The following is a 25,330-nucleotide window of genomic DNA, read 5'->3' as shown; positions in this document are numbered from 1 at the left end:
TTGCTCTGTTGTGCCAGCAGTTCATAATAGTGAATTTAGGAGACTCTGTAGTTAGATACTGGCTTTATCTTCATTTTCCACATCCCTTCCATATCAGGAAGAACACTTTGTAATTAGTTCTTGTTTCCAGATCACTCATGGCCTTTGCTCACATGCAGAATGGAGATTATGCTGTCCAATTAGGTCTTTTAGGGTCCAAGGAGTGCCAGCCATGCCATTTGTGAGCAATCTGTGGGCACCATTAGCACTGCTTGAGCAGCTCTTGATAACACTCCCTATGAAGTCAATTAAAGACATCAGGCGGTGGGTTGGACTGCTTCATTTTACTAACATCCCTCATTAGAGATTGAAGGATGAAGAGCCTGAACAGGTGATTTTAGTATTTTAAATTAAAAATGGCAAAAATACCTAGAGTAGCAATCTCCTTTATTTGGCATTTATTGCTTTCTCTGCTCTTCCCATCCCTATTTCTCAAACAAATCTTTGACAGATCAGCCATTTTACAAAGTCTGAAAGAAGCAATAACTCTAATTCTCAGCAAAGGAAATCTAGACAGAAAGTAAAGACAATAGAAATCAGTTTAGTGTTTCATGTGTGAAAGGAAGTCATTTTTCAGCACACACTCCGATGACAGACAGCCCTTCTTGTCACAGCTTGGGCTGAACTGAGGGTTCTTCTACAGGAGTGTTTAGTGCTGTGCCTCTTGAGAAACTTGGGAGGTAATAAATACTCATGAACGTAATGTTATTGAAGAGCTAAGTGGAACTTGCATTTCTCCTTGTGCTTCTATATAAGCTTCTAGCATATTTCTAGAGAGTACACCAGTGAAGCTGGTGGTGGTCTTGAGCATGCGTGTTTTCAATGATGATGCTAAATACCTCTAGCTTTTAACTCCTAGCAAATACAGATAGGCGTTTCGTGAAAGTAATGTGAAATATATAATGAAGTGATTATAAGAAATGTGGAACATGATTAACTTTTTTGATGTGCTTGAAAGTCAAATCTGAGGACAAATATTGTTTCTCACAGTGAACCTTGATTTACTACTGTAGTGCAGATATGTTAGGAAATAGTTTTGTTTTTAATAGGAAAAGACCTAGTTTAATTCTTTCTACTGTTTAATTTTTTTTCTCTTCTACAGTGCTGTTTTTTTTTCATTATCATTTTGCAGACTTTACAGTGGAATATGGGATCATACAGTTCTTCTTTCCTCTGTGAAACTTTTCTTTGGGGGAGAGGTGCTTTTAAACTGAGTAAAGTATGCATGTCCACTCTGGGAAACACTGTTACAGTTGAAATTGGCTCAAAGTGAGTAATGGGAGGACTATCAACATTTCTGAACAATTGTGCATCCTTGGGATGAAGGGATGTATCATGCAACTTAACACAACTGTTCTCCATCTTTAGTCTTGACACAGTACAAAAATGAAAGCAAAACAAACTATTTAAATCTTCCATTTTCTTTGTTTGACCCAGAAGGTATTCAGGTGTCTGATCAAGACATAGTTTAATAATGCTAAAAACCATCATCCTTTGGTACATGTAATAATCATATGACCTCAAGCAGGAGACACTTTGTAAGAATGCATTATAGTGTGTTTTAAGAGAAAAAGATTTGACACATTTTGAAATGACCATTTTATTATATTACTATTAAAAAATAGTATAAATTAAAAAATATTGTTTTAATGTGATAATAATTTTGCTACAAGTTAAAAAAAAATCCGAAGTGGTCAGTTTAAATTGGTCAAGCATCTTCACTTTGTTGCTGCCAATCTCTCGAATTAAAGCTCCCACTTGGTCCCACTGGTGAATGTTCCCATTCTTACTACAGCTTCTCTCCCCACAACAGCAGACAGATGCAGCAAAGAAAATGACTCAGGCAGCAAGTACATATTTGAAAGAACTATTTCTGTGTGATGCTCTTTATAAATTACTCTATCAGCTCCAATTTAAAATGGTATCAGTTTTGTTTTCTTACATCTACATAAAATTAACAAAATAGTTTTTGCTTTTAATGTTTGTAGTTACACAACTATGTTTTTGCTCTGATATCACTTGTGCTGAGGTGTTTTTGTTTTTTTTTTTTTTTACAAATGTTGGCTTTAACAGGTTAGTTATCCCTCCCATATATAGCAATTGAAAAATGAGACTTTAGTACATGTTGTTACTCTTTTTACAGCTTTTGTTGCTGGTTGTTCAATTTACACAGTGCATATGTAGGGAGAAACAGTCACTACAGTAATTACTTCTCTTTTTTTCTCAACATGCCATCTATTTTCTATTTCATATTTATGGTATCTCATTTAGTTTTGCTTAGTTGCTGCAAAGAAATACAGTGGAGAGGGTTTTCAACATTAATACTTATTATGCCAGTTATTTATTTTCCAAGTTATTTATTTCCAACCATCTCACTGAGTGTTTGAGAGAAATGACTTAGTTTATCTGCTAGTGTGTGCAATAAAGATAAAATGAGAGATTGTTTACTTGGCTAAAAAGACACATTATTTGTTTTCTTTTGAAATAGCTGAGAGCATGTCATGTAAATGATTGCAGAAACAGCAATGTGCATCTCCAGCAGAAAGGCTTGATTTGGTAAAGGAGTATCAAAAGCAAATTTTAGAAAAACAGCCTTGCTTATTGTATTAAATAACATTTTTCAGCCTACACATTGATGTCTAACTGTCCAGGATTTATTTTTATAAATTTTGTTATGATGTGCTTTATAGATTTGTCATTTGGCCTACTGCGCTAGGAAATGTACAAAGTACATAGAGGAGATCATAAAAATCTTTTAAACTGATTTATTTAAATAATCATATAAGTCAGCAAATGAAGTCTGACCATCCACTTACATCTGGGAACTGAGATCAGTTAACTTTCCAGGCTCACTCAGGAAGTCTATTGTAAACCTCATAACTTGATTTCATTTTGTACCAGCCTGGTACAGTGAGAATGCTCTTATTACATATAAGTGGATCTTTTTTGCTTGTTCAAAAGAGACGATAATTGTTGATGCACTCAACAGCTGCTGAAAATATTAAATGTTGTTTGCATTTCACATTTTTCCTTTAGATTGTTTTTCTTCTAGTCTGTTATTTTCTTCTAATGATGTAGGACACAGCACTTTTCTCTGTTGTTCCATTTACACTGATGTGTAACCTGCAGCACCCATATTTAATTGTCTCTTTGTGTTGCTAGTCAAACAGCTTTCACAGAAAGTTTGCAAAATCCATATTGGATGTTCTGTGGTGTATATATTAGTTTGGAAATCAGCGTGGAAATAAAAATAAGATTTGAAGCCATAGAAAAGAACAGTGAATGATATTTAATTAACACGTCAAGGAACTTTGAATGGTATCACACTGGACAGATCCTTGACTCAAGGCTTTAAAGCTGCTTTTTCCTATCTAATAGTCCAAGCTGCATATCCTAGCAATCTACATCAGTTTTTCTAGTAAACCTTCTTCTGCATTTAAAATGGAAGTTATTTCTCAGTTAGCAAAATATTTTCCATAGCAGATGTCAAATGGCAAAAAAGGGATGCTAGATAGCCTTAGTGCTGGGGCTACTGAGAGAATCTTTTGTCTCTACCTTTGGGATATTTTATTAATGTCTTATTTGCCACTGTAGGGATATATACTGAAAAAAAAACAAACTGGAGCTCTAAATATCACATAGAATTTCTCAAAATCAGCGGAGCAATTTATTCTGGTGGAAATTGTCCACGTAAGTGTGATTAGGCTTCTGTTAAGAATAAATCTATTAATCACATATCTAACCATAATGATAACCATCATTGTAGCACAGGTGATTCCTACTTGGCCAGTATTTTACTGTTGATGCCATCAACCTCATCCTGACAGTGAGAAGCAAGAAAATGGCACACAGTTAGTAGGGGTGCAAGAGAAGTCCTTTTGCCTTGGAACTAGGACAGCTCTTTTTAAGAGGGAAAGCAAGAAAAAAGGAGTGACGGTACTCTGTGAGTACCAGGGCTTGAGGAATTCTGCCTCTGAACATGACCTAGGGCACAGTTACAGTGCCTCTGGCATCCTCAAAAGTCATGCCTAGGTGACAGCTAATCTCTGCTCAGATATTCAATCATGTGCAAGTTTATCATAATGATAAATAATAAATAATTATGGTAAGGCTTTACACTTGAAAAGCCCCTGTATAATTTTTGGTTTTCCTTGGTACTGAAAAATGATGGATATTTTAAGACTTTGTTAGAAAGTCTGATTTGTAAAATATATTGATGGCAATTTTATATTATTATTTTTTAAATATTAGTTATTAAGCAGAAAATTTACCAAAAGATTGAACTGGTATGTCTTTTAATAACAGTGCAGGTATCACTGTTGCTTGATTCTGTAAACTGTGTCTACATGAACTCTTCTCCCAATTGAAAAACACAACAGGGAGTAAGCAATAACATAAAATTATTTTTAGAAAATGCATTTTTAATTACTGAACTGCTTAATTATTGAATACTACTGAAAATATCCTGTGAACCTCATCACTATGCAAATGTATTCCGTTTTGGAAACAATTAAATGATAATAAAGCATTCTTCTTTCTTTTACAACATATTACCGTAATGAAGCTGTTACCTCTCAGTGAGCATTTTAATGAGTTTTAAGTAACATTTTAATGAGCTCAACATTACCATAAACCTAAGGATTAGACAAAATTGAATTTACTGGTGAAAGGGAAGGGTTCATTAAGAGTTAATTATATTGTTTTAGAAGAAATATAATGCATTTTATGATGTGTTATCAACCAAGAATCCGTTGTGAAATCTATACTTATTAATAGGTGTAGCAGTGCCGTTATTATATTGACATAAATACAAGGGTTTGCACACTACTGCTTGGGTTTCCAATGAAAGTTTCAGTACCGAAATCCCTGGGTCAATTTTATTTTTATCCTCTTTGTTATTACATCTCAGGAGAAAAAATGCCAAGCTTTGTATTACTGGATTGTAATTCCACCTACAATTTTTATAAACCTCATGAACAGTGAAAGCAAAGTTTAATGGATTTACCATTGCAACTAGAATCTGAATGCAGGTTATGAACAAATGTATTGGATTTGTTATTTAAAAAAAAAAAAGAGTAAAATAAAAAGACTGGTAGGGAAATATGAGTCTAAACCACTAGCACCATTGGCATGCCGACTGCAACGATATGCTGTTGAATTTCTACAGTCGCTAGGCTCCTGGATGCCCAGAAGTGCCAGGTTAATTCCCACTCTACATGCAGCAGCTCTGTGCCAGCTGTGCTATACATTCCAAAAAGTTTCATTAGCAAGCATTGCACAACGCAGAGTTGAGCTGCTCGTGTTCAGTAAGTTCAGTTACATATTAGATGTACTGCTTTGAATCTGCCAGTGTTGACATTTCTGTTTAGGTGTTTGGCAAATGTATGGAGGGTTGTGGCTTAGAGCCCTGAGGTGTACACTTAGAAGAATCAAAAAAATAAAATCACATAAATTAATAAATGAAAAGAATAGGAAGAAGAAAAAAATAAAAATATTAAGCAAAGTATTAATTGTGCTGAATTAGTATAGTACTCTCCTGTTCTTGAAATAGCCCTTGCTTTTTAAAAATATCGAGTTTTGCTCACGTCACAGCCTTTTACTGGAAGTAGAAAAGGGAAGACTGTGGAGGACTCAAATCTTTCACAATTTTCAGAAAAATTTAGTTAATCTCCTGTACCCTACTGTACCCTACTGTTGTGGGGAAAAGAGCATTCTAACAAATGTCTGTCAAATCCCGAGTTCTGACCAGCAATTAGGCCTGTTGAAGTACTATTGCTCCTGTGTAAATGAGACCCAAAGGTGTGACATGAGGTTGATAATTCTAATTGCTGAGCTTGAAAATGTTGTGGTGAACCTGTAGACCTGTGCTGGAAGGATGATTCCTTGCGGCAGAAGTCAGGGTTCTGGAGGTATTAGAAAAGAAGTGTAATTAGCACCTTAGCTTGAATAGATGCTCAAAAAAAAAAAAAAAAAAAAAAAAAAAAAAAAATTGAAGTAAGGTAATGCATGCTAGGTATGACAAGAAGAAAGCACGGAGCCTCTGAGTGTGTAATTTTGAGTTACATCGTACTAAATGACTATTCAGCAGAAGTGTTTCCATTCTTTGTGAGTTGTTTCCAGCTGGTCTGTCTGTTCTAAGTAAGAAAGAAAGCCCCAGTGAAGAGAATTAAATCATTAAAATCAAGCATATGAGCTATCAGCTGGGCATTGTTTTACACCCTGTGTAGTCTCCTCCAAAAGCTCACCTCTTTGATCAAGCATAGAAGCACAGCCATGCGTATGGAAGTCTTCAGAGAGAAATGAAAATGTTCCACACCTACATCTGGAATTATTCAGAAAAGGAGGAGCAGAGCTACAGAGGTCCTCCTCAAGGGAGAATTTAATTCAATTTGCCTTAATTGAAGCTGCACAAGCAAACTAGAGAATGTTTCCAGTTCTCCCGGTCTCAGAGAAATCCCACAGCATGTACTGGTTACATGAGCTATTGTGTTTTATGTATTCCTTGTTCTAAATATAGGGAAATATAATGCATAGTTTAACAATACATTTTCCTTGGTGGAAAATCTGTTTTAAGTGGTTCTATTCTCCCCTGACCACTCATTTCCTCTGCATGTATTAGCTTGTCATTCTCTCAATTGCGTATGGATCTGGGCTGTGAAGTGGGTCAGTGGAGTGATTTAGCTTAAAAATCTTCCAAACAGGAGAGAATTTTCTTTTCTTTTCTTTTCTTTTCTTTTCTTTTCTTTTCTTTTCTTTTCTTTCTTTTCTTTCCTTTCCTTTTCTTTCCTTTCCTTTCCTTTCTTTTTCCTTTTCTTCCTTTCCCTTTTCCTTTCCTTTCCTTTCCTTTCTTTTCCTTTCCTTTCCTTTCCTTTCCTTTCCTTCTTTCCTTTCCTTTCCTTTCCTTTCCTTTCCTTTCCTTTCCTTTCCTTTCTTTTCCTTTCCTTTCCTTTCCTTTCCTTTCCTTTCCTTTCTTTTCTTTCCTTTCCTTTCCTTTCCTTTCCTTTCCTTTCCTTTCCTTTCCTTTCCTTTTCTTTTCTTTTCTTTTCTTTTCTTTTCTTTTTCTTTTTCTTTTTCTTTTCTTCCCTCCCTTTCCCTCCTCTACCTTCCCCTCCCCTTCTTTTTTCCCTTGTTTTTTCCCTTTTCTCTTTTCATCATCTTCTCTTATTGGCATGAAACAAAACATTTGTGCTGTTTACCCCAAATTCTATCCCAGGTGAATACCATGGCAGGCTAAAAATTCCCTTCATTCAATCCTGTCTGGGCTAATAATCTAATCTGCCTATTTCAGTATTATACGTTGTCTATCATATGGTGCTTGGATACTTTATCCTGTCAGAATAGCCTCTTGTTATCTAATTCAATTGCAGAATGATAGTAGCTATACAAATGTACACAAATGTAATATTTTGTGAGAGTTACAGACACAGGTGTCTTGTGTCTAGCTAAACTTAGTACTACAGAGGAATAAAATGAATAGCTTCAGTATGACAGAAAGGTTCATGTTTAAAGTAATACCAATTTCAGTATTTAGTTATTAATTGTGCCTGTGCAGGAACATACTCTTTGTTGCACTAGTCATTTATGTATAAAAGCTGAAGTGAGGGAAAGATTGTAAAAATGATTTTGTGTTATAATAGCAGAATTAACAGTCATCTTTTCCACTCCATGACCCTTAGGAGTCTTTTCCACTCCAAAACCAATATGAGCTCCTCGTCTGAAGGACCACTCCAGCCAATGCATAACACACAGTTACAGGCTGTTTTACAGATGCATCTCAGGTTGTTTCTTCTTTGTTGCCTGGGATAAATAGGCTACAGAGAATTGTACACTTAGCCAGGTCTCTTTTTAAAGCCTTCAGCAGGTAGACAGTTACACTGATTTTCTCTTGCACTGAACTGCCAGAAGAAAGTTCAGTACCAAAGGTGTAGAAGGATGTGTAACATCCATATTTTGTTCTTCTACTATTATTGTTATGTTAGTTTTCCTATTATATAACATTTGTTGTACATGAAATAGTACTTTGGCAATGTGGTATTAGTTAGGAAAAAAAAAAAGATTGCTTCACCTTTGCTGCAATTTAGAATATTACACTATTTTCAAAAGCGCATCTGAGAGCTGGTGAAACTACTCAGCTGAAGGTCATTTTGAGTCTCACACACAACATAGTGCAACGGAGGGTGGAGCTGGACACCCAATCTCTGGTCTCCCTCTGGGTGTTGAAACTTCCCTTTCAAAATTGTTGCTTTAGGCTATTACGGTTGGTCTTTGCTCCTGCTTCTTTAATTTTTTTCCTCTCTTGCACCATGTAGTGAATAATAATGAGGACAGTGTGAACTCTTACTTTCAAAAGAGAAAAAGAGTATAAATGGGAAAGTTATTGTATAGAAGTAATTCCTTATGTTATTTGAGTAGGTAAAATTGCAAAAGATTTCCTGTAAATTACCCTATTATCTTCATTTTGCATAAAATCACGAATTTGGGGCATCCTATCCATGGTTAGACTGTGCAAAACCACCATGTTATCTAAATGTTTTGTGGAGTATCTCCTAGCTGGTAGTACACTGACAGAATTCAAATGACTCTCTCCAAAGAGTGTTTGATATGATGTCTGCATTTCACATTGCTTCTTCCATTTCTTTAGAGCTCTGCGAATTTAAATTCATTATGTGGAATGATGTAGGTAATATAAGTTATTTTGTTTTGTTCTTGATAATCCAGAGAAATTTTCATCAAACGTTTTCAGGCAGATGTTAAACCTAAAAGGAATCTTTTGTGAAGAAAATTCCATGGCAAAATTGAAAACAAAACAAAACAAAAAACAACAATAACAACAACAAAAAAACCAACACTTGCACACTGGAGCAAACAAGTGTTCTTGTCCTCAGAGACAGTAGTTGGAGTTCTGATGAACAGTGTCTTAGGACCACATGTCACTTACCTTTTGAATTGAATGTAGAATATTATGAGGGCTGCTCTGAAAGCAGTGCCTCCTATTTTATTATGTTGGCCCACATCATGAGAGGCAGATATTAGTGGTATGGCAATAGGGGTTGAAACTTCCAGACAATATTCTGTTGTATGTTGTTGCCATGTGACAGATGGCAGCAGAGGGCCAGTCTGACAGATTGGTATCTGATGTGGCAGTGCGGATGAAGCAACAGAGTGGAATTGAATTCCTTCATATAAAAAAAATGACACCTGTTTACATTCAGTCTGGCTTGTTGGATGTTTACAGAGACCAAACAGTGGATGTGAGCATAGTGAGATGGTGGGTAGTGCCTTTCAGCAGTAACAACAATGTCACAAAAGACAAGCCATGTTCCAGACAGCCATGCTCAGCTGTTACACCATGAAATGAAAAGCATCTCAATCAGCTCATCCACATGAACCAACAGACCACAATCAGGGAACCATTTACAGAACTTAATATCTGCTTCATTGTCAATGTCAACATTGTGTCAATATTGGAATATCACAAAGTTTGCACCAGGTCCCATGAATGCTCGCACAGGAACAGAAAGAAGTCCATATGGAAGTTTGTCGGGACCTACTGAACCGATAGGAGGCTGAAGGTGACAGTTTCCTGGATTGCATCATTACTGATGATGAGACATGATGTCACCACAACGAGCTGTGAATTCAACACGTGAGTTCGTCATCTGAGAAAAAGTTTAAGACACAGCTCTCAGTGGGTAAAATGATGCGCACTGTCTTTTGGGATAGGAAAGGGGGGATCCGTCTGGATTTCTTGGAACCTAGACAAACCATCAGCTTTTAACTGCTACATCACAACACTGACTAAGCAGAAGACTCAGACTTCCGGAGTCAGGCCAGAAAAGAAGACAGCTTTTTACTTGAAACACAAAAACACCAAGCCCCATACTATTTTTAAGACTGTCCTACCACACCCACTGTGTAGTCTGGATTTGATGGCTTTTGATTTCGATCTGTTCAAGCCAATAAAAGGTGGACTGTGTGGGCAACATTTTCCTAACAATAGTGATGCCGTCATAGCAGCTCCGAAACAGTGGATCACTTCCACTGGTACAGATTTTTAGGAGCCCAGCATGGATATTTCTGTTCATTGCTGGTGAAAATGCCTAGCTAATGATGGTGACTGCGTTGAAATGTAATGTTTTATAGCTGAGAACTTGCTCTATCAAAGAGTCTTATCTTACTCTTTGTATCTGTTGTAGTTTCAATGGAAATAACAGGAGTCTGCTTTCAGAGCAACCTATGTAAGATAATGTTAGAGTAGAATAATATGTAGTCAGAGCTAAGGGATTTGGGGGTTGGAGTTTTACTGTAAATTCCTGGAAAAGGTGGGGTGCCAAATTTGGCAACAGCTATGCACAGGCAAGTTCTGAAAAAGTCAAAGCAGCTGAGCCCTGCAGCAGGTTAACTGTCAAAGAGTCAGTGTGGTCTCAGGTCTTACAGGAAATACTACTGCAGAGTCAGTGTCAATGGCTTACCTACTTATGGGACAGCAGACACAAAGCCAGGCATGCCTGTTGAAATGGCACCTGGCGAGCATCTGAATGTGACCTATTGACACAAGGACAGTTTACAGTATATGAAAAGAGGTGATCCAAAAGCTGCAGGCAGCTTCCACCTGTTCTGTGAGACAGTTATGGATACAGCTCCTTTTCCTAGACAGGTCTGCTCAGATACCCTGTTTTCAGTCCTGACTTCTGAAGAAAACAGTAGAAAGTCCTGACAGAATGAAGTCCTGCTTTCAAAAGTGGAATAGATGAGTTTTAGTGTATAAATACCAGATGTAGCTAGATAGAGACTGAAGTTTGATGAAGAGGGTGAGGGACAGAAGGAATAGAGTTCCTATGTTGGGAAAGAGCCTGTTTTGTTTGATGTGTTGCCTAATGTGGCTAAAGTGTATAAGTAATGTGACAGTGACCCCCTGCCAAGATGGGAAAGCATCCCAGCTGCTGTGCATGTGTGTTGTGCATATGTACACAAGGAGTTTATTAGAGGCTATTCACACTTCAGTAGAGCTTGGAGATTGCATTCTGTATTATATTGGTTAAATGAAGCATGTAACATTCTATATTTCTTGTACAAGAAATATTCATTCATTTGTACTTGTTTTTGTCATTCACATCTGGTTTTATTCCTTTGTTTTACTGAAAGCACATGTACTTTTTAGATGTTTTGGCTGGGCTTTTGAACTGGAAGTGCAAGGAACTGAATCAGCATAAGTCCTTGTAGGAGAACAAACTTCAGTTTGGAAACAGAAAAAATATAGCAGTTTGATGCTGTGGCAAACAGGTAGCATTCATTAGGTTGAACATAGTGCTTCATGTACCTGGCAGTGCTACTTCTGTGCTCATAGCAGTAAGCTTGAATGCTTTTATACTGTTGTTTGTGAACTTACTAATTAAATCTGTTTTCTGGGGAACCTCTGTGCTGTACTCTGTACAAAGCATTTGGTGTGTATTCTTCAGAGGTACTCAGACAAAGACTTTCACACTATGTTCATTCATGTATATTTAATATTTGGTGAAATTTAGGATTTTTTTTAATATTGTTTCTTTTGAAAATTGGTTATATGTTTATAATTCCTTTAAGATTTACTTTTTTTCTTGCACTTTTGCTGAGACTAGTCGCATATTCTTGCTGCAAAGTAGACATGCTGGCAGACAAATGACAGTGAAAGTACAATACTTCAGCTGTGATGTGATATTTTTGAAGCTTTGCTCCAATTCACACCTGATATTCACATTAGTTGGGAAAAATAAATGACTAGCCCATGATCTTCTGAACATGTATCCCATTAAATGTAAGGAACATGTGAAATCTAATGGCAGACCTAAGCTTAAAGGATCATTAAATAACTATTCTAGTAAACTGCTGAATGTCTGATTATTTTGAAATCTTAAGACCTATCAAACTGCATATTTTTCAAAGATTGTTGCCTACAGTTGTGATGCTAGGTCTTCTATAAAGTTGGTGAACTTTTAAGAAAGTGATAGGGTTTTTAGTTTCAATGCAATATAGCTCTTGGTACCATGTCTGTTGTCAACACAAGCAATCCGTGCAGTGCATTTATCCAGAGTGATTATGCTTTAAAAATAAGAAAAAATAAAAAAGAACTGTGCTGTGTCCTAGAGGAATTTTTTCAATATCTTGTGATATATGGCTTTATATTTCTGAAATTATTTAAATGTGGTCTCTAGGATATTTGCATTCATAAAGAATAATTAGTTGTGCTTATTGCTTCCTTTGTCCTTTTTTGACTGTTAAAACACAGTGTTTCTTTTGAAGATTTATGGCAGATGGTAGTAAGATTGCTGACTCTTAATTGCACCATTTAGGATTTCTTGATGGAAAGAGGTGGGAATTATTAAAAAGTTCTAGTTCAGTGCAACAGAGACAGGTGATAGAACTGTATTTTCATTTGGAATCTGTCCACTTGTTTGATAACAGCTTTTCACACATTAATTTCTAATACTTTGATTCTCAGCTTGTCAATTAACTTTGTTTAATAGATACTCTGTTCGAAAGCAAGGGTCTTCCACTTTATGTTTAAGCATTAGTGCTCAGCAAAGGTCCAAATTCTGTAAATAGCTGTATTTGCATACACAAGCTGTTAAAAGCTATAGAGGATGTGTCAGAACAGTGTTTTTTCCACATTATTCTGTGGTTGTTTTTTTTTTTTTCTGAAGCGTGAAAATATATGTTCAAGCTCCCTTTAACTGTAAGTAATTAGTAGGTTATTGAGTTCAGAAGTACGTGGAATATTGAGTGAGAAAAAGGCATGAAGCCAAAGAAAGAGGCTGAATCTGAAAGAAAGAGTATTCCATTTGTTTCTGTATTCAGATATCTCCCAATTACTCCTTTCCTCACTTTAATTTACAGGGGCCTTACAAATTGGATGTCAAAACTACTGGAGTCTTTGAGAATGCCCTAACACCTCTGAAAATGAGTCTCTCAGTTTTGGGAAGTCTGAATATTTTGAATCATAGTAAATTAGCTAGCCTTTATGTCTCCTAGGCAGTATCTATATCATGAGACTGGGAAAGGATAGGAAAAAGAAAAAGAAAAAGAAAAAAAAAAAAAAAAAAAAAAAAAAAAAAACCAGTATAGTTCTTCACTGCTTTTTCAAAAATTTCCAAGATGGTTGACAGCTTTTCCAGGGTTGTGTACATGCAGAAGGAGTTCAGTCCTCTTTAGGAGTACTGCTTAGAACCATAGCCTAAATTGTGATTTTGTTCATAACTTCTCTATCAAACTGTGACAGAGGTTTAAGCAAAAGGGCAGCAGCATCCTCTAAGTGTATCATTCTTTTTCACAAGGAAAGTTACTTATGAACCCTTTTTCTTTTTTGCTCCCCAGTTCCAGCAAGCAGTGTCAGCTTGTTCTGAGGCCATTTAAGTAGATTATAAATATTATTACCCAAGCTCTGAAATACCCCCCTGCACATTACATTATTTCAAATATTTTAATCCTTTAATCTGTACACTATGTGACATCTGGGTAGTTATCTGACATAATAATTCATGTTGACTGTGTGTATCGTTATGTGTCATATGAGAGAAGTGCCAAGCAGTCATAGTGAGATGAGGATTTAGTTAAATGCCCATGAGGCAGTGCCTTGGATCAAGGGAGACCTACCTGCACATGGCATGACCAACCTACCACCAGTGCAGATGTGTAAATTCCTTTTGTGAGTGTAATAATATCCTCAGATAAGCACCAAACAGAGCAGAGAGACAAGATAAACTAGTAGAACCCAAGTTACAGAACCACATTAATATTTACTTGATATCTCTTTATACCCTCTAGTCAGCATGACAGATGTAGCTGTGTTTTAAGACATTATAATTCATTGAAAAATGGAAAAATGAGGCTTTACCTCCCTCTCCTCCCTGGTAGTATCAGATGTTCACTGTCTATATCAGTGGGAGGAGGAGGAGAGCCAAGTGCTGGTGGGAGAAGAAGGCAATTATTCCAGAGCCTCCTGATGGGCATGTGCTTCTTCCTTCCAGCTTCACTGCTTTGGCCATGGGCTGAGGACTCATGGGACATGGACCAGATTGAAAAAGTAGAAGCAGACAGATGGTTATTTGTAGTCATCATGTAAATGTAAATCCTATGAAAATATATTTTTTTGAAGGGCCTGGAAGCTTTTGTGGTGAAAAGCAGGATTAAGACATGGTTATCTAGCCTAGAATAATTTTGACCCCACCACCTTTCCTCCTACCCCATAAACATTGTTTTATCTCTGGTTCCTTAAAAGAAATTGCCAGAGCCTCAATCAAGGAAATTAATTTGGTTTCCACATAATTCCCTGAGTTTACAAGCATTGGTTTGGCTTTGACCTGGATTTGGGCCTAAGCTGGCAGGTGCTGGTGAGCAGTTGCCATGATAGCAGGGGTTTCTTTTTGTCTTTTTTCCTAAATCTGGCAGATGCCTGTCCTGGAAGTATTTATCTTGCTGCTGCTGTTGCTAGATGTCATTGCTGCCCTCATGAATACCTGCAAGTGGGCATGCAGGGTTTTGCGTCCCTTAAAGACTGATGTGACAGTTCACAGACATCTATCTTGTTTGAGCAGCACCAGCCTTGTTAGAACTACAAAGAGACTTATCAAGCTTTAATTAACTTTTGTCCACAGCACCATCATCAGCTGTACGTGCGACCTAACTGTCCTTTCCCACCCGGTAGCCTCCCAGTGCTTTCCCAAGAAGCAAAGCCTGGGAGCCTTGTGCAGCTCTAAGGCTGCGTGTGGCTGAGCATGAGGGAATCAGCACTGTCACCGGCCTGGTGGAGGGGAGCAGGGGCCAGGCCATCAGCTCTCTGTGTCTTTGGTGTCCTTCATTAAACGTACACTGAGAGCAAGCGTTAATGCTGGATTAGAGCAAGAAAGTATGCGAGGTGAAAAGGGGGAGCCTAATGGCAACGCTTCACCTCTTGCAATGAATTTTTAAAAAGCCCTGAGGAGGGCTGGCTTTGAGAGGGAACAAAAGCCTCTTGCCAGTGTCAGGAGAGGGAATCTGCTCAGGCATGCTAGCAGTTATTTGGAAAGGTATGACAATTGTGGATAATTGGCTGAGGAATATTTTGCAGCTCTCAACCATTTTTCTGTTTTCACAGATGATTGTGCTATTAGATATGGTGAATGCACTAAGCTGTGCTGCAACTTTTCCATTTACCCTAATATGTGCGAGCTTCGCTTCCTGTTGATGCTCCCTCCTTCTGTTGGTTTCTGTGTTGCTGAGGTCTGCTGCATGCTAGCCAGCACCCCAAAATCTCCTCCATCATGAGCCCTTGCATGTCACATGGAGTAACATTTGGATGTGCTGTTGTAGCTGCACTGATCAGATTAGCCTGTGCTTTGTATTGGTGTTATTATATTCTGTTAAAGGCACTGAGGCAGAGAAATGGCAGCCTATGCCCTTTAATCATTTTGTGTTTGTTTTTTTTTTAATTTATTTATTTTATTTTATTTTTTATTCTTTTCTTTCCTTTACCTGGCTTTTTTTTATTCTCTCTAAACTCAGTGTTCCCCTTTTCTTCTCTGATTTGTTTTCTCTGTGTATTCCACACATTTTTCTCTCTATCTCAACTTTATTCTTATGTATTTCATTTTTCTCCCACAATGTTATTTGTTTTTCTCCAAAACACAGAATACTATAGCTGGAAATATCGATAAATATCTATCCAAGATTTGTGTATGTGTTGAGGGATACAGCAAGATTAAATAAACACTCTAGTATCAGTTTTGTCTTCCATCAAGTCACATTTGCAGTAGGACTTAAGTAAAGGAACATATATTAAGTAAAGGCTTCATATTCTGCGGCTGATTAGAACCTTGCACAGTTGCAGAAATGATTCAGAGAAAGTGAATGTAATTTGCTGTGTATCACCCCAAGAAACTCTGTTCTTCAGTTTCACGTAGCATTCAAGGAAAATGATTTCCTTGGCATTGCTGCCAAGAGTTAGGAGTGGGAAGGATAAAGTCATTGTGATGTTGGATTTTCTGGGGATTTTCCACTAATGAATTTGCACTAGAGTTCTGCAATTATATAAAAAGTTAAGGCAATATAAATTAATAGTATTTTTCGTGTAGTGATAGCAGAAGAAGTTCATGTTTCCTATTTGCCAATTGTGCGAAAGAGAACATATCACTGCCTAGAAGTACTTTTTTTCTTGTGTAGCATAATAGTGACAGAGACACGTGAAAGTGTTTCCCAAAATAGATGCTTTTGTAAGACCTTTTTTTTCCCTCATTCTTTCCCTGAGGTATCAGCTTTCTTGGCTTTGTTTGAAAAATGGTGCAGTGCAAAATCATAGAATCATAGAATGGATTGGGTTAGAATAGACATTGCAGATGATCCAGTTTCAACTTCCCTGCATAGACGGGTTGCCACCCACCAGCTCAGCCTGCCCAGGGCCCTGTCTAACCTGGTACTGAACACCTCCAGGGATGGGGCATCCACAACTTCTCTGGGCAGTCTGTGCCCATGCCTCACCACCCTCTGAGTAAAAAATTTCCTCCTAATATCAAATCTAAATATCCCTTCTTTTAGTTTAAAGCCATTCCCTCTTGTCCTATCACTATCAGATCACACATAAAAGCCAGTCTTCTTCCTGTTTATGAGTTCCTTTGTACTACTGGAAGGCTGCAATGAGATCTCCCCTGGGTCTTCTCCAGGCTGAACAAGCCCATGTCCCCCAGCCTTTTTTTATGGGAGAAGAGCAGCCCACCATCGTCAGCATACTACTACTGTGTTGTACATTTTGTAAGGTTATTCTATTTGGTCTTGAAGTACTATAAATTCTACTTCTGTCAGTTTGGTTATAGGAAATCAGAAGTATTAGAGTGTTTGGTATTAATCAGAAATATTTTGGAGTTGAGTCTTTCATTATCTGTTGGAAAATATGTATCTATTGCGTATGTTATTGAGAATAACAAGTTCTTGCCGGAGTTGCATTCATTTCCAACTGTGTCAGTTTTATTTTATGCTTGAAGAGCAAAGTGTAAATATTCACCTTCTTACTGTTAGGAGAGGAATTAGCTGCCAGTTAATTCCTTCCTTCCTCTGGGATCTATCTGTGTATCCCAAAATGCAAAACTGTTACCTTGTATGTCATTTTGAGTATTACCTTTATACAGGTTACTCACGTCAGCCCATTCAGAGACCAGTTCTTCTATGCATCAATCGTATTTTCTTGTGGCTTATTACAGACCAGAAAAATATCTATTTCCAAATGTTAAAATGGGGCACATTTCATTAATATTGAAAGCAGTAAATTATCTCTGCTTATGAGATGAAACTAAGCAATTTCTGCTGAACTCTTCCTGACTTGCTCCTTCACTAAGATACGGTGTTTTTTTTCTAATTTCTCAGAGGGCCCTGTTTTCATTAAGGGCAAGAACAGTTTAAAAGCTGTAATGAAAGCCTTACGTAGCTGAAATTCATGGAGGGGAAATGCCCTAAATTCTATTTCAGTAGTTCATCTTGAGAAATTTTCAGTTTTATAAGAATGTCGATTAACCTACAGACTGGGATACACATGGAAGAATAACGATTAAATGGATATCATTGTAACATACCAAAGCCAGCTAGTTGTACCTAATCCTTTATAAGAGCTCGATATGTGAGAAGCTAACATGCATTGCTCAATTTAATTTTCAAACAGCTTGGTAATTTAAATATTTTTTCCTTTCAGGGTTGTGGGACACTGAAACAGTAGTCAAAGTTGCAAAAGTATTAAGAACAAAAAAAGCATCAACCTACTACTTTTACAAGGACTATTGATTCCCATAAGGGAAAGTGACCCTTATGTTAAGAGTGAAAAGACTAATGGGTGCTACAGATCTTTTATTTTTTTTCCCTCTCGTACAAGGATGTCAATTCAACTAACATTTTCTTCTCTCCTTCATTTACTACATTAGTGCTACGAGATGACTTCCGCCAAAACCCTACAGATGTTGTGGTGGCAGCTGGAGAACCTGCAATACTGGAGTGTCAGCCACCTCGTGGGCACCCTGAGCCTACCATCTACTGGAAAAAAGATAAAGTCCGTATTGATGACAGGGAAGAGCGGATCAGTGTGAGTACATCTCAGATGTTTTTTTATAGGCATGAAGCCTGCATTAAAAGCTCAGCAGCTGAGTACAGCAGACTGTCTTTGGGTCTTTCTTTGTACCTGATTGCATATACCACTGTAATGGAGACTTGGCTCCATTTGCTGTGTTGAGTCTGTGGAAGGACAGACAGAGGAGCCATGGATTCCAAAACTGCAGAGACAGAGAAAAGTAAATCTAAACGTACTCATCATTCCCATAGTGACTTGTTATTATACTTGTGAGTTTTTCTCTGTGTATTCCTTCTAATTCGTGCTTCCAGCTTGAACTTCCTGAGGCTTGTTTTGTGCAATAGTTATAACTGAGTCTTGTAAGAACAGTAAGTTTGATTGTGTGAGGTACTCTGTTAGATGTGAGCTGTCCCACTTTGGAACTTAGTAGATAACTTTGACAAGTTTGGCCTTACATTTTCTTAATCTTAGTTCTCTGTAAAATGAGAACAAATCAGACAAATACCTATATAAGAGAGGTGTTTTAAAGATAAAATCAGTCATATCAATGAAGTACACAGATCTTCTATGTGGAAACAAAAAATCAAACAAAAAAGCACTAGTTGAGGATTACAATAATAAGCTAAAATTTAGTATAGAAATTGGGCTATGTATTCTGAAGAAAGACTGAAATTATATTCTAAAGTTTAATTGTTCCTGAATAGGAATGTATAGTAAGTAAATGAGTAGTGATGGTATTTTTGCGATGGTTCCTTTTGTACTGAATGAAAAAGGATCCAGCACAGAGATTTAACCTATTGTGTGACTGGAAATTATTCTATGCTATGCGCAAACTGGTGGGACAAATTAAGCATTCATGGACATATTTAATTCCTTTTTTTTTTTAATATTAAGCTTTTCACTATTGATATTAATTTAATAGAAGTTTTTTTGATGTTGTTGTACATGGTGATATGTAATTCAATCAGTGCTGATCTTATTCATTGTTGAAGTACTGTTAGGAAACTTATTCAGTGTTTTGGATGTGTATAAATGGTATTTCTAGTTGAGCAATCTAGGCAGTTGCTATTTGTGGTATTTTGGGCCAGATCATCTACTCAAGAATAGAGGATGAATGGAAAGTGGCAGAGAACTGTGTGTCACTCCCTGACTCTTAAGTTTCTTAGGCTATTATTCCTAGCTTATTTTGAAGCACTACATTCACATTCTAACACTTACTGTGACTTCGTAGCCTGCAAATTTGTTATTTTATTTCTTTCATCTACTCTGCTCTTTCACTCTACAAACATATTTTGCTTCTGTAGCCAGGAAAATATTAAGCTTTATGGGAGTGAGGTGAATTCTCAATTTGGGCTAGATTCAGTCTGTTTGCATCAGGGAAAAGGGAAAATCTGTATTAATCAGTGAACAAGGAAAGTGTTCAGGCAACAGTAACAATAAAATGAACTGGCTAAATAAAACTAAATGAAACTGTGTTTTTCTTAACAGAGATGTCAAGAGTGTTTTACATATCATCATGCAAGAAATAGAAGCATGCTGCATTGGCAAAGAGGCAGCAAGCAATGATAGTCTTTGAAAAGTAAAGCATCTAATGAAAATCAAAAGAAAAAAAAAACACATTTAAAAGCAATCAGTAAAATAAAATGTGTTCTAGATTATCTTTAAGATATTTAAAGGTATGGGATTATTATTTTGCAGCCTTAAATATATTTATAAATGGAATATTTAAATGCCTTTAGTTGTGGCGTCTGCTTGCGTGAGTAGTTTTTTCTGATATCTTCTGTTTAACTGAATTTTAAAATATATTTCTTGTTTTGAAATAGATACGTGGTGGGAAACTAATGATCTCCAATACACGAAAAAGTGATGCTGGCATGTACACTTGCGTTGGAACCAACATGGTGGGGGAACGAGACAGTGATCCAGCAGAGCTGACTGTCTTTGGTAAATCTACTCTAGCTTTTGTTTCTATTCCTCTGGAAATGTTATATATTGAATTGATCTAGGTGACTCATCAGAACAGGACACAAAATCAGGTTAGCAAAATGGAATAATATTGCTTAAGCTGCATTTTCAGCTACTGGTTTCAGTGGCTACAATTTAACATTATAAACTGGTAATGGTCCAAGATTTTCCTTCTAAGGAAATTATTTAAATTTCTTTGGAGGTAGTTTGTTTTATGCATATGCTTAGAAATGATAATACAGGAAAATAATACTCTTTCCTTCTAATTTGCCAAATGAAACTTAGTCACTTCTAATACAGTTGACAGCAACAACAGAGGTTTGGAACAGTATTGCCTATTTAAATAATTACTTATTCATGTGAAATCAAACCTTTGGAGGAGAGCACAGAAGAGCTCAATGGACCAGTAAAAAGTCATTAGAGAAAATTCGAGATCAACCTTTTGAAAATATAGTGATATTTCTGCCATTTGTCTTTTAAAGGACGCAAAGTAGATATTCATCCTGAAAGCCAAGGACATTATTTAGGGTTTTGGTATTGCTAAATGAATCAAAAATGGATAGGAGAGAGTCCAGAGCTAGAATATAGTAATACTGATCATGGAGCTGGGTGCATCCTGCTAACAACTGGAAAAGAAGCAAAGCCACTAATCCTGCTGTGGTGCATCCTGTAGTCATGACATTTCTGTTTACCAGTAGCTGTGATTCTGTAGGAATTAGTCAAGACATCTTGAGCAAACAAAAGAAAATCAATAAAGAAAAAAGTCTTCACTGCTAAAAAAAAAAATAATTACATACATATGAAAAAGAAATACTCTTAGTGTTCCTTCCTACTACACCTCCCTTATAAAATACTGAAATTCCAAACAAGACTGCTTGTAATTCTAGTAAGACTTTCCAGAGATACCTAAGCTATTTTGTAGAGTAGGTGCTCCTAATTTGCTCATATAATGCCTAATATGGTGCACTAGAAAACAAAATCACAGATGTTACTGTCTGTGTTTGCATATAAATACGGTTCAGCACCTTAAAAGTTATATTGTGGGTCTCACTAGAGAACAGAGAAAAGTTTCTGCTCGACAAGATTTGTGAGTGACTTGAAGATTTGCTATTCTCTGATATTACAAGGCTATGAAGGCTTCCACTCTACTTGTTTTGTCATGTATTCATGGAAGCATATGACTTAAAAACAGAAATAGTATACCTTGCACAAAGTACAGAAAGGATTTCCATTAAATTACCATGTCCTTCACAGACAATCTGTTTAGGTAGTGCCGTTATATAGATGTTAAAGAGACAACATGGCATACCTTCTTCAGTTTAAGTGCTAATAATTTCTGGTATTATTCCCTGTAGATAACAAGTACATTGAGATCCTAAACTACAAAGTCTTAAGAAATCCTTAAGAAACTAATTTGTTAAAAACCACTGAGCTGTAGGAATAAAAATTATGAAATATGCATGTAATTTTATATCTTACAGAGCTATGAAAAATGTTAGGTTTTTCTTGATATGTAAAACAGTCAACTACAATTTTCTGATTTTTGGAGAGACCTTAATAATAGCAATCAACTCATAAAATGCAATCTATTTTGTGAATACAGAACAAAATTAGCAATTAATGAAATTAAAAGCTTTAATTATATTTTTCTGTTGTAGTCTGTTTAAAAAAGTATTTAAAATTCACTTCCGATATGTTATCTTGCTATATAAAATTCCTCTCGTGTTTAGGTATTCCCTTCCTGTCTTCCTTTTCCCTATAAGTAGCATGCAGGAAAAAGTGGCTCAACTTATGATCTGTTGTTTGACAAGATAATTCAACTCTCATATGCCCATTCTCTGGCTGCCATCTAGTCCTGAAACACTGTGTTGGCATATTGGGCTCACTGTATAGATCTGTTCAGGTTAATTCTGGTCCACTCTGTACAAAGCCAGAATTAACCTGGCTTTGTCTTCCATCACAGAACAGTTGTGCTCCTCTGTCATAGTATAGGTAGCAGATCCTGCATAGGTGCATGTATACATAAGTGCTCTGCAGAGCATTACCCATGATGTTTACAGGAAGCAATGTATCTACTGGAGACAGTTTAATCAGTCTAGACAATAAATGCTGATTAGCAGATTGATATTCTTGTTTTTTAGTTTTGTTTTATTTTTTGTTTGCTTGCTTTTGTTGATGTTGTTTGTTTGTTTGTTTAAATAACAAATCTGGAAAAACCTTTCCATACAGTGAGGGTAGCCTTAAAAAGCACTCTTCTCTATTGGAAATTTCACACTAGGTCACAAGGCTTTCCAGGATTCAGCCACATGTTACTTTTGGCTCTGCAAGTTTTTCTGCAATACCTGAAGTTAATTTATGCATATCACTTCTGACAGATCTCTGGCTTCCTGTGCAGTAAATTTAGCTTGAAGCATTGCCTGTGGAAAAACTGAGTCAGTATGCTGGTAACTAGTGGCCCAGCGGGAACAGCATGGAAGCCTAGCCTAAAAGATTACACCTTTCCTGAGTTAAATATAAAAAATAAAAAATAAAAAAAAAGGCAGTAAAACCCTTGGAAAGAAATACGAGGAGAAAATAAGTTTCCCATATGCAGAATATATCCAGTCAGATGGGTACCCATTCAATAACCTTTGCTGAGAGATTGTTGAGGGTAATGCCTGTACAGCTCTCACAAAACAACTCATTTTTTTTTCCAACCCCATATGCACAGGAAACATTGTTTTCAACATTTAGGCCCTCACCTGGGATGAGGATGTTCAAGCATTTTTTTTATTCCCAAGATACTATTCTTCCACAAGCAAAAACTTGTAAAAGTGAGTATTTTCAAAGGAAAATATAAAATTGATCAAGTAAGCAGAGCTTCCCAAAATTATTCCTGTGTTTGAATAGTGGCAGCAATGGTGTTAGATTCTGTTAGTCCCTTTTCCACAGTTGCTTGTTTTTGCCTTTGTGACGCCCCAAGGTATAATCTTGGAGTCTATACTATGGATACAGATTCTGTCAGACCTCAAGGTGGCTTTTAAGGAAAGTTAATAACTAATCCATCAATCTTCACATTCACAGAAAGAGGCAACATAACACTTTATTGTTATGGATACATTTTTTAAATGCCAAATTCAGAAGCATGATACAAATTAGGCTGCTTTGTATATGGGTTCATAGCCTTTGGCTAAACAGAATTCAGGCAAGATGAAAAACAGAAACAATTTCATTTCAATTTGTAAGAAAGCTAGGTTAATAAACACATAATATGGAGCCAGAAATTAAATAAAGTAATAATTACTGTTTAAGTTAGCCTTTTACAATTTTGTCATACTCTCTCACTGTTCTCAAGTAAGTTTTCAGGATGGTTTAACTATTTCAGACTCCTTTTTGTTCCTTTGGACTTTAAATGTTATGTTTGAAGAGAATGTACAAAGATATATCTTGTATATTGATTCTGAAGCTCAGTGAAATCAATGAAAGCCTTAATATATCAACTTCAAGAGGCTGGCACCAGGCAGTGAAAAGAAGTGAGTTATATTTAGAATAACCTCAAAAGAATATAAATTGTAACTAATAAGAGTATGAAAATATCTTAAAAGATATGTGAATTTAGACATATTAAAGATTGTTTTGTGATAATCTTTGATTTTAGCTTTGGTACCCAAACCTTTCTTCAGCTAATAAGGTCCTATGGGATGAAAAGGTACTTTCTTCTGATGCTTGAAGAAATATTTGCGTTTGATGTTCTCTTGATATTGTCAGACTGAAACAGATACCATAGTTCCAGCAAGAGTATACTGTGATGATAAGATGTTAGAAGAAGAAATCCAAAAACTCCTTAATGAAGACATTGTGCCCTATTTTTCTTTCCTGAATTCTAACTATGTGGAAAGCCCTAGCAGAATCTTGTCGCATCATATCTTGCAAATTAGTCCCAAAAGATTTCCCAGCCATGTGGAAAACCTGCCTAAATCAAGTTTACATTCACAGTTCAAGACAGAGAAGTTACCAGTGTGCATTTTGTTTTTCAGAGCTTAACTCTCCCTGTTTTTCTTCAAATCTTTAATACTTCCCATTTGCAGCATGCTTGTGTCAGTTTGTAAAGAAGCATCGTGCCTTTGCAGTATTTGTTATCCATTGATACTAATAAGGCGCAATAGTATGATACAATATTGAAAAGGGTTTGATCAAACTCCAAATTTTGTATTTATGCTCAGTAAAAACTATCTCTGCAATTAATACTTTGGTAAATGTGTGTAATAGGAGGAAAACAATGAGTTGAAAAAAGTAATTTTAGTTAATTTGCAAGCACATCCTACTGTGCTCTGCACCCTCACTGTGCAAGCTCATTGCATATTGGCTAGCTCTTAAGTGTGCAATGTCTACATAAGCGCTTATTTTTCAAACACAAAAGAACGCCTAAAAAGTGGTTAAGAAGGATATCTTCAAGTAGTAAAACGTGCTGTTACAACTGTATTTTCATTTGTTTGGCTGGCATCCTACCATGCTATCTTCTTCCTCATCTTCATTTTTGGCAGAGAGCTTTACTTTATGCAGCTCATGTTGCAGATAATGAAATATCTACATTATTGACAGCATTCTGAAGTGAAACTTTCTTCCAGTCATCTAATGTTTCTTTCTTCCCTTTGCATCAGAACACTAAGGTGAAAAATGTTTTTTTCTTTAACTATTTACTATTAAATCCCTCCCCAGAATCATCCTTTTAACTCATGTTTTATTACTTCTTTGTAGAACAGGAGAATATTTTCAAAAAATGATGCCTTCTCTCTAGCAAAGGAGAAAACAGTTTTAAATCAGATTGAGTCTTCACATTATGGAGACCATCAAATCTTTCATTGTAGCAGTTGCCTCAGCAGACAAAATATATTAAGGTAGTTAGGATCATTTTAATTAGATTGAGATCCCATATATGGCTGTCTGACTTTTTGAGAAACTGAGAAAGGGCAACAATACATCTGAAGGTCACCTGAATCTCTCTAATATAGTGTGATACGCAGACCTGCTGTTAAATGGAAGAGAAATTGAGTTCTGGGGTTTACTTCTGTCAGCACCCAAAACAAGGAAGAATTTTTTTGATGTTTCCAGCTTGAATCTGTTCTGTTATTTTCTTTCAGTGCATATTCCAAGCACTGCAACATACTGTAGGTGTCTAGATTGCAGTAACAATCCCCTTTTATAATTGCAAGCAAAGTTTATTCTGAAGTTAGAAAGGTCATCCCGATAGTACTACAACTCTTTGACGTGACATATAACCGTGTCCTA

The 25,330-nt window shown here is 36.5% G+C and overlaps 1 protein-coding gene across 6 annotated transcripts in view; it reads left to right on the top strand.

The window, feature by feature from the left end:
• ROBO2 (roundabout guidance receptor 2) overlaps positions 1–25,330 on the top strand; it is a 459,965-nt gene that overhangs the window by 286,345 nt on the left and 148,290 nt on the right. For all 6 annotated transcript variants that reach the window (XM_031556589.2, XM_031556590.2, XM_085241102.1 and 3 more), the window contains exons 3-4: positions 17,955–18,112; positions 19,921–20,041. In XM_031556589.2, the coding sequence (XP_031412449.1) occupies positions 17,955–18,112; positions 19,921–20,041 (279 nt within the window). The remainder of the gene's footprint in view (positions 1–17,954; positions 18,113–19,920; positions 20,042–25,330) is intronic.

This window comes from Meleagris gallopavo, chromosome 1, assembly GCF_905368555.1.
Source record: "Meleagris gallopavo chromosome 1, MGAL_WU_HG_1.1, whole genome shotgun sequence".
NCBI lineage: Eukaryota > Metazoa > Chordata > Aves > Galliformes > Phasianidae > Meleagris > Meleagris gallopavo.
Note: the sequence above shows the minus strand (reverse complement) of the source record. Positions and strands in the feature narration are given on the sequence as shown.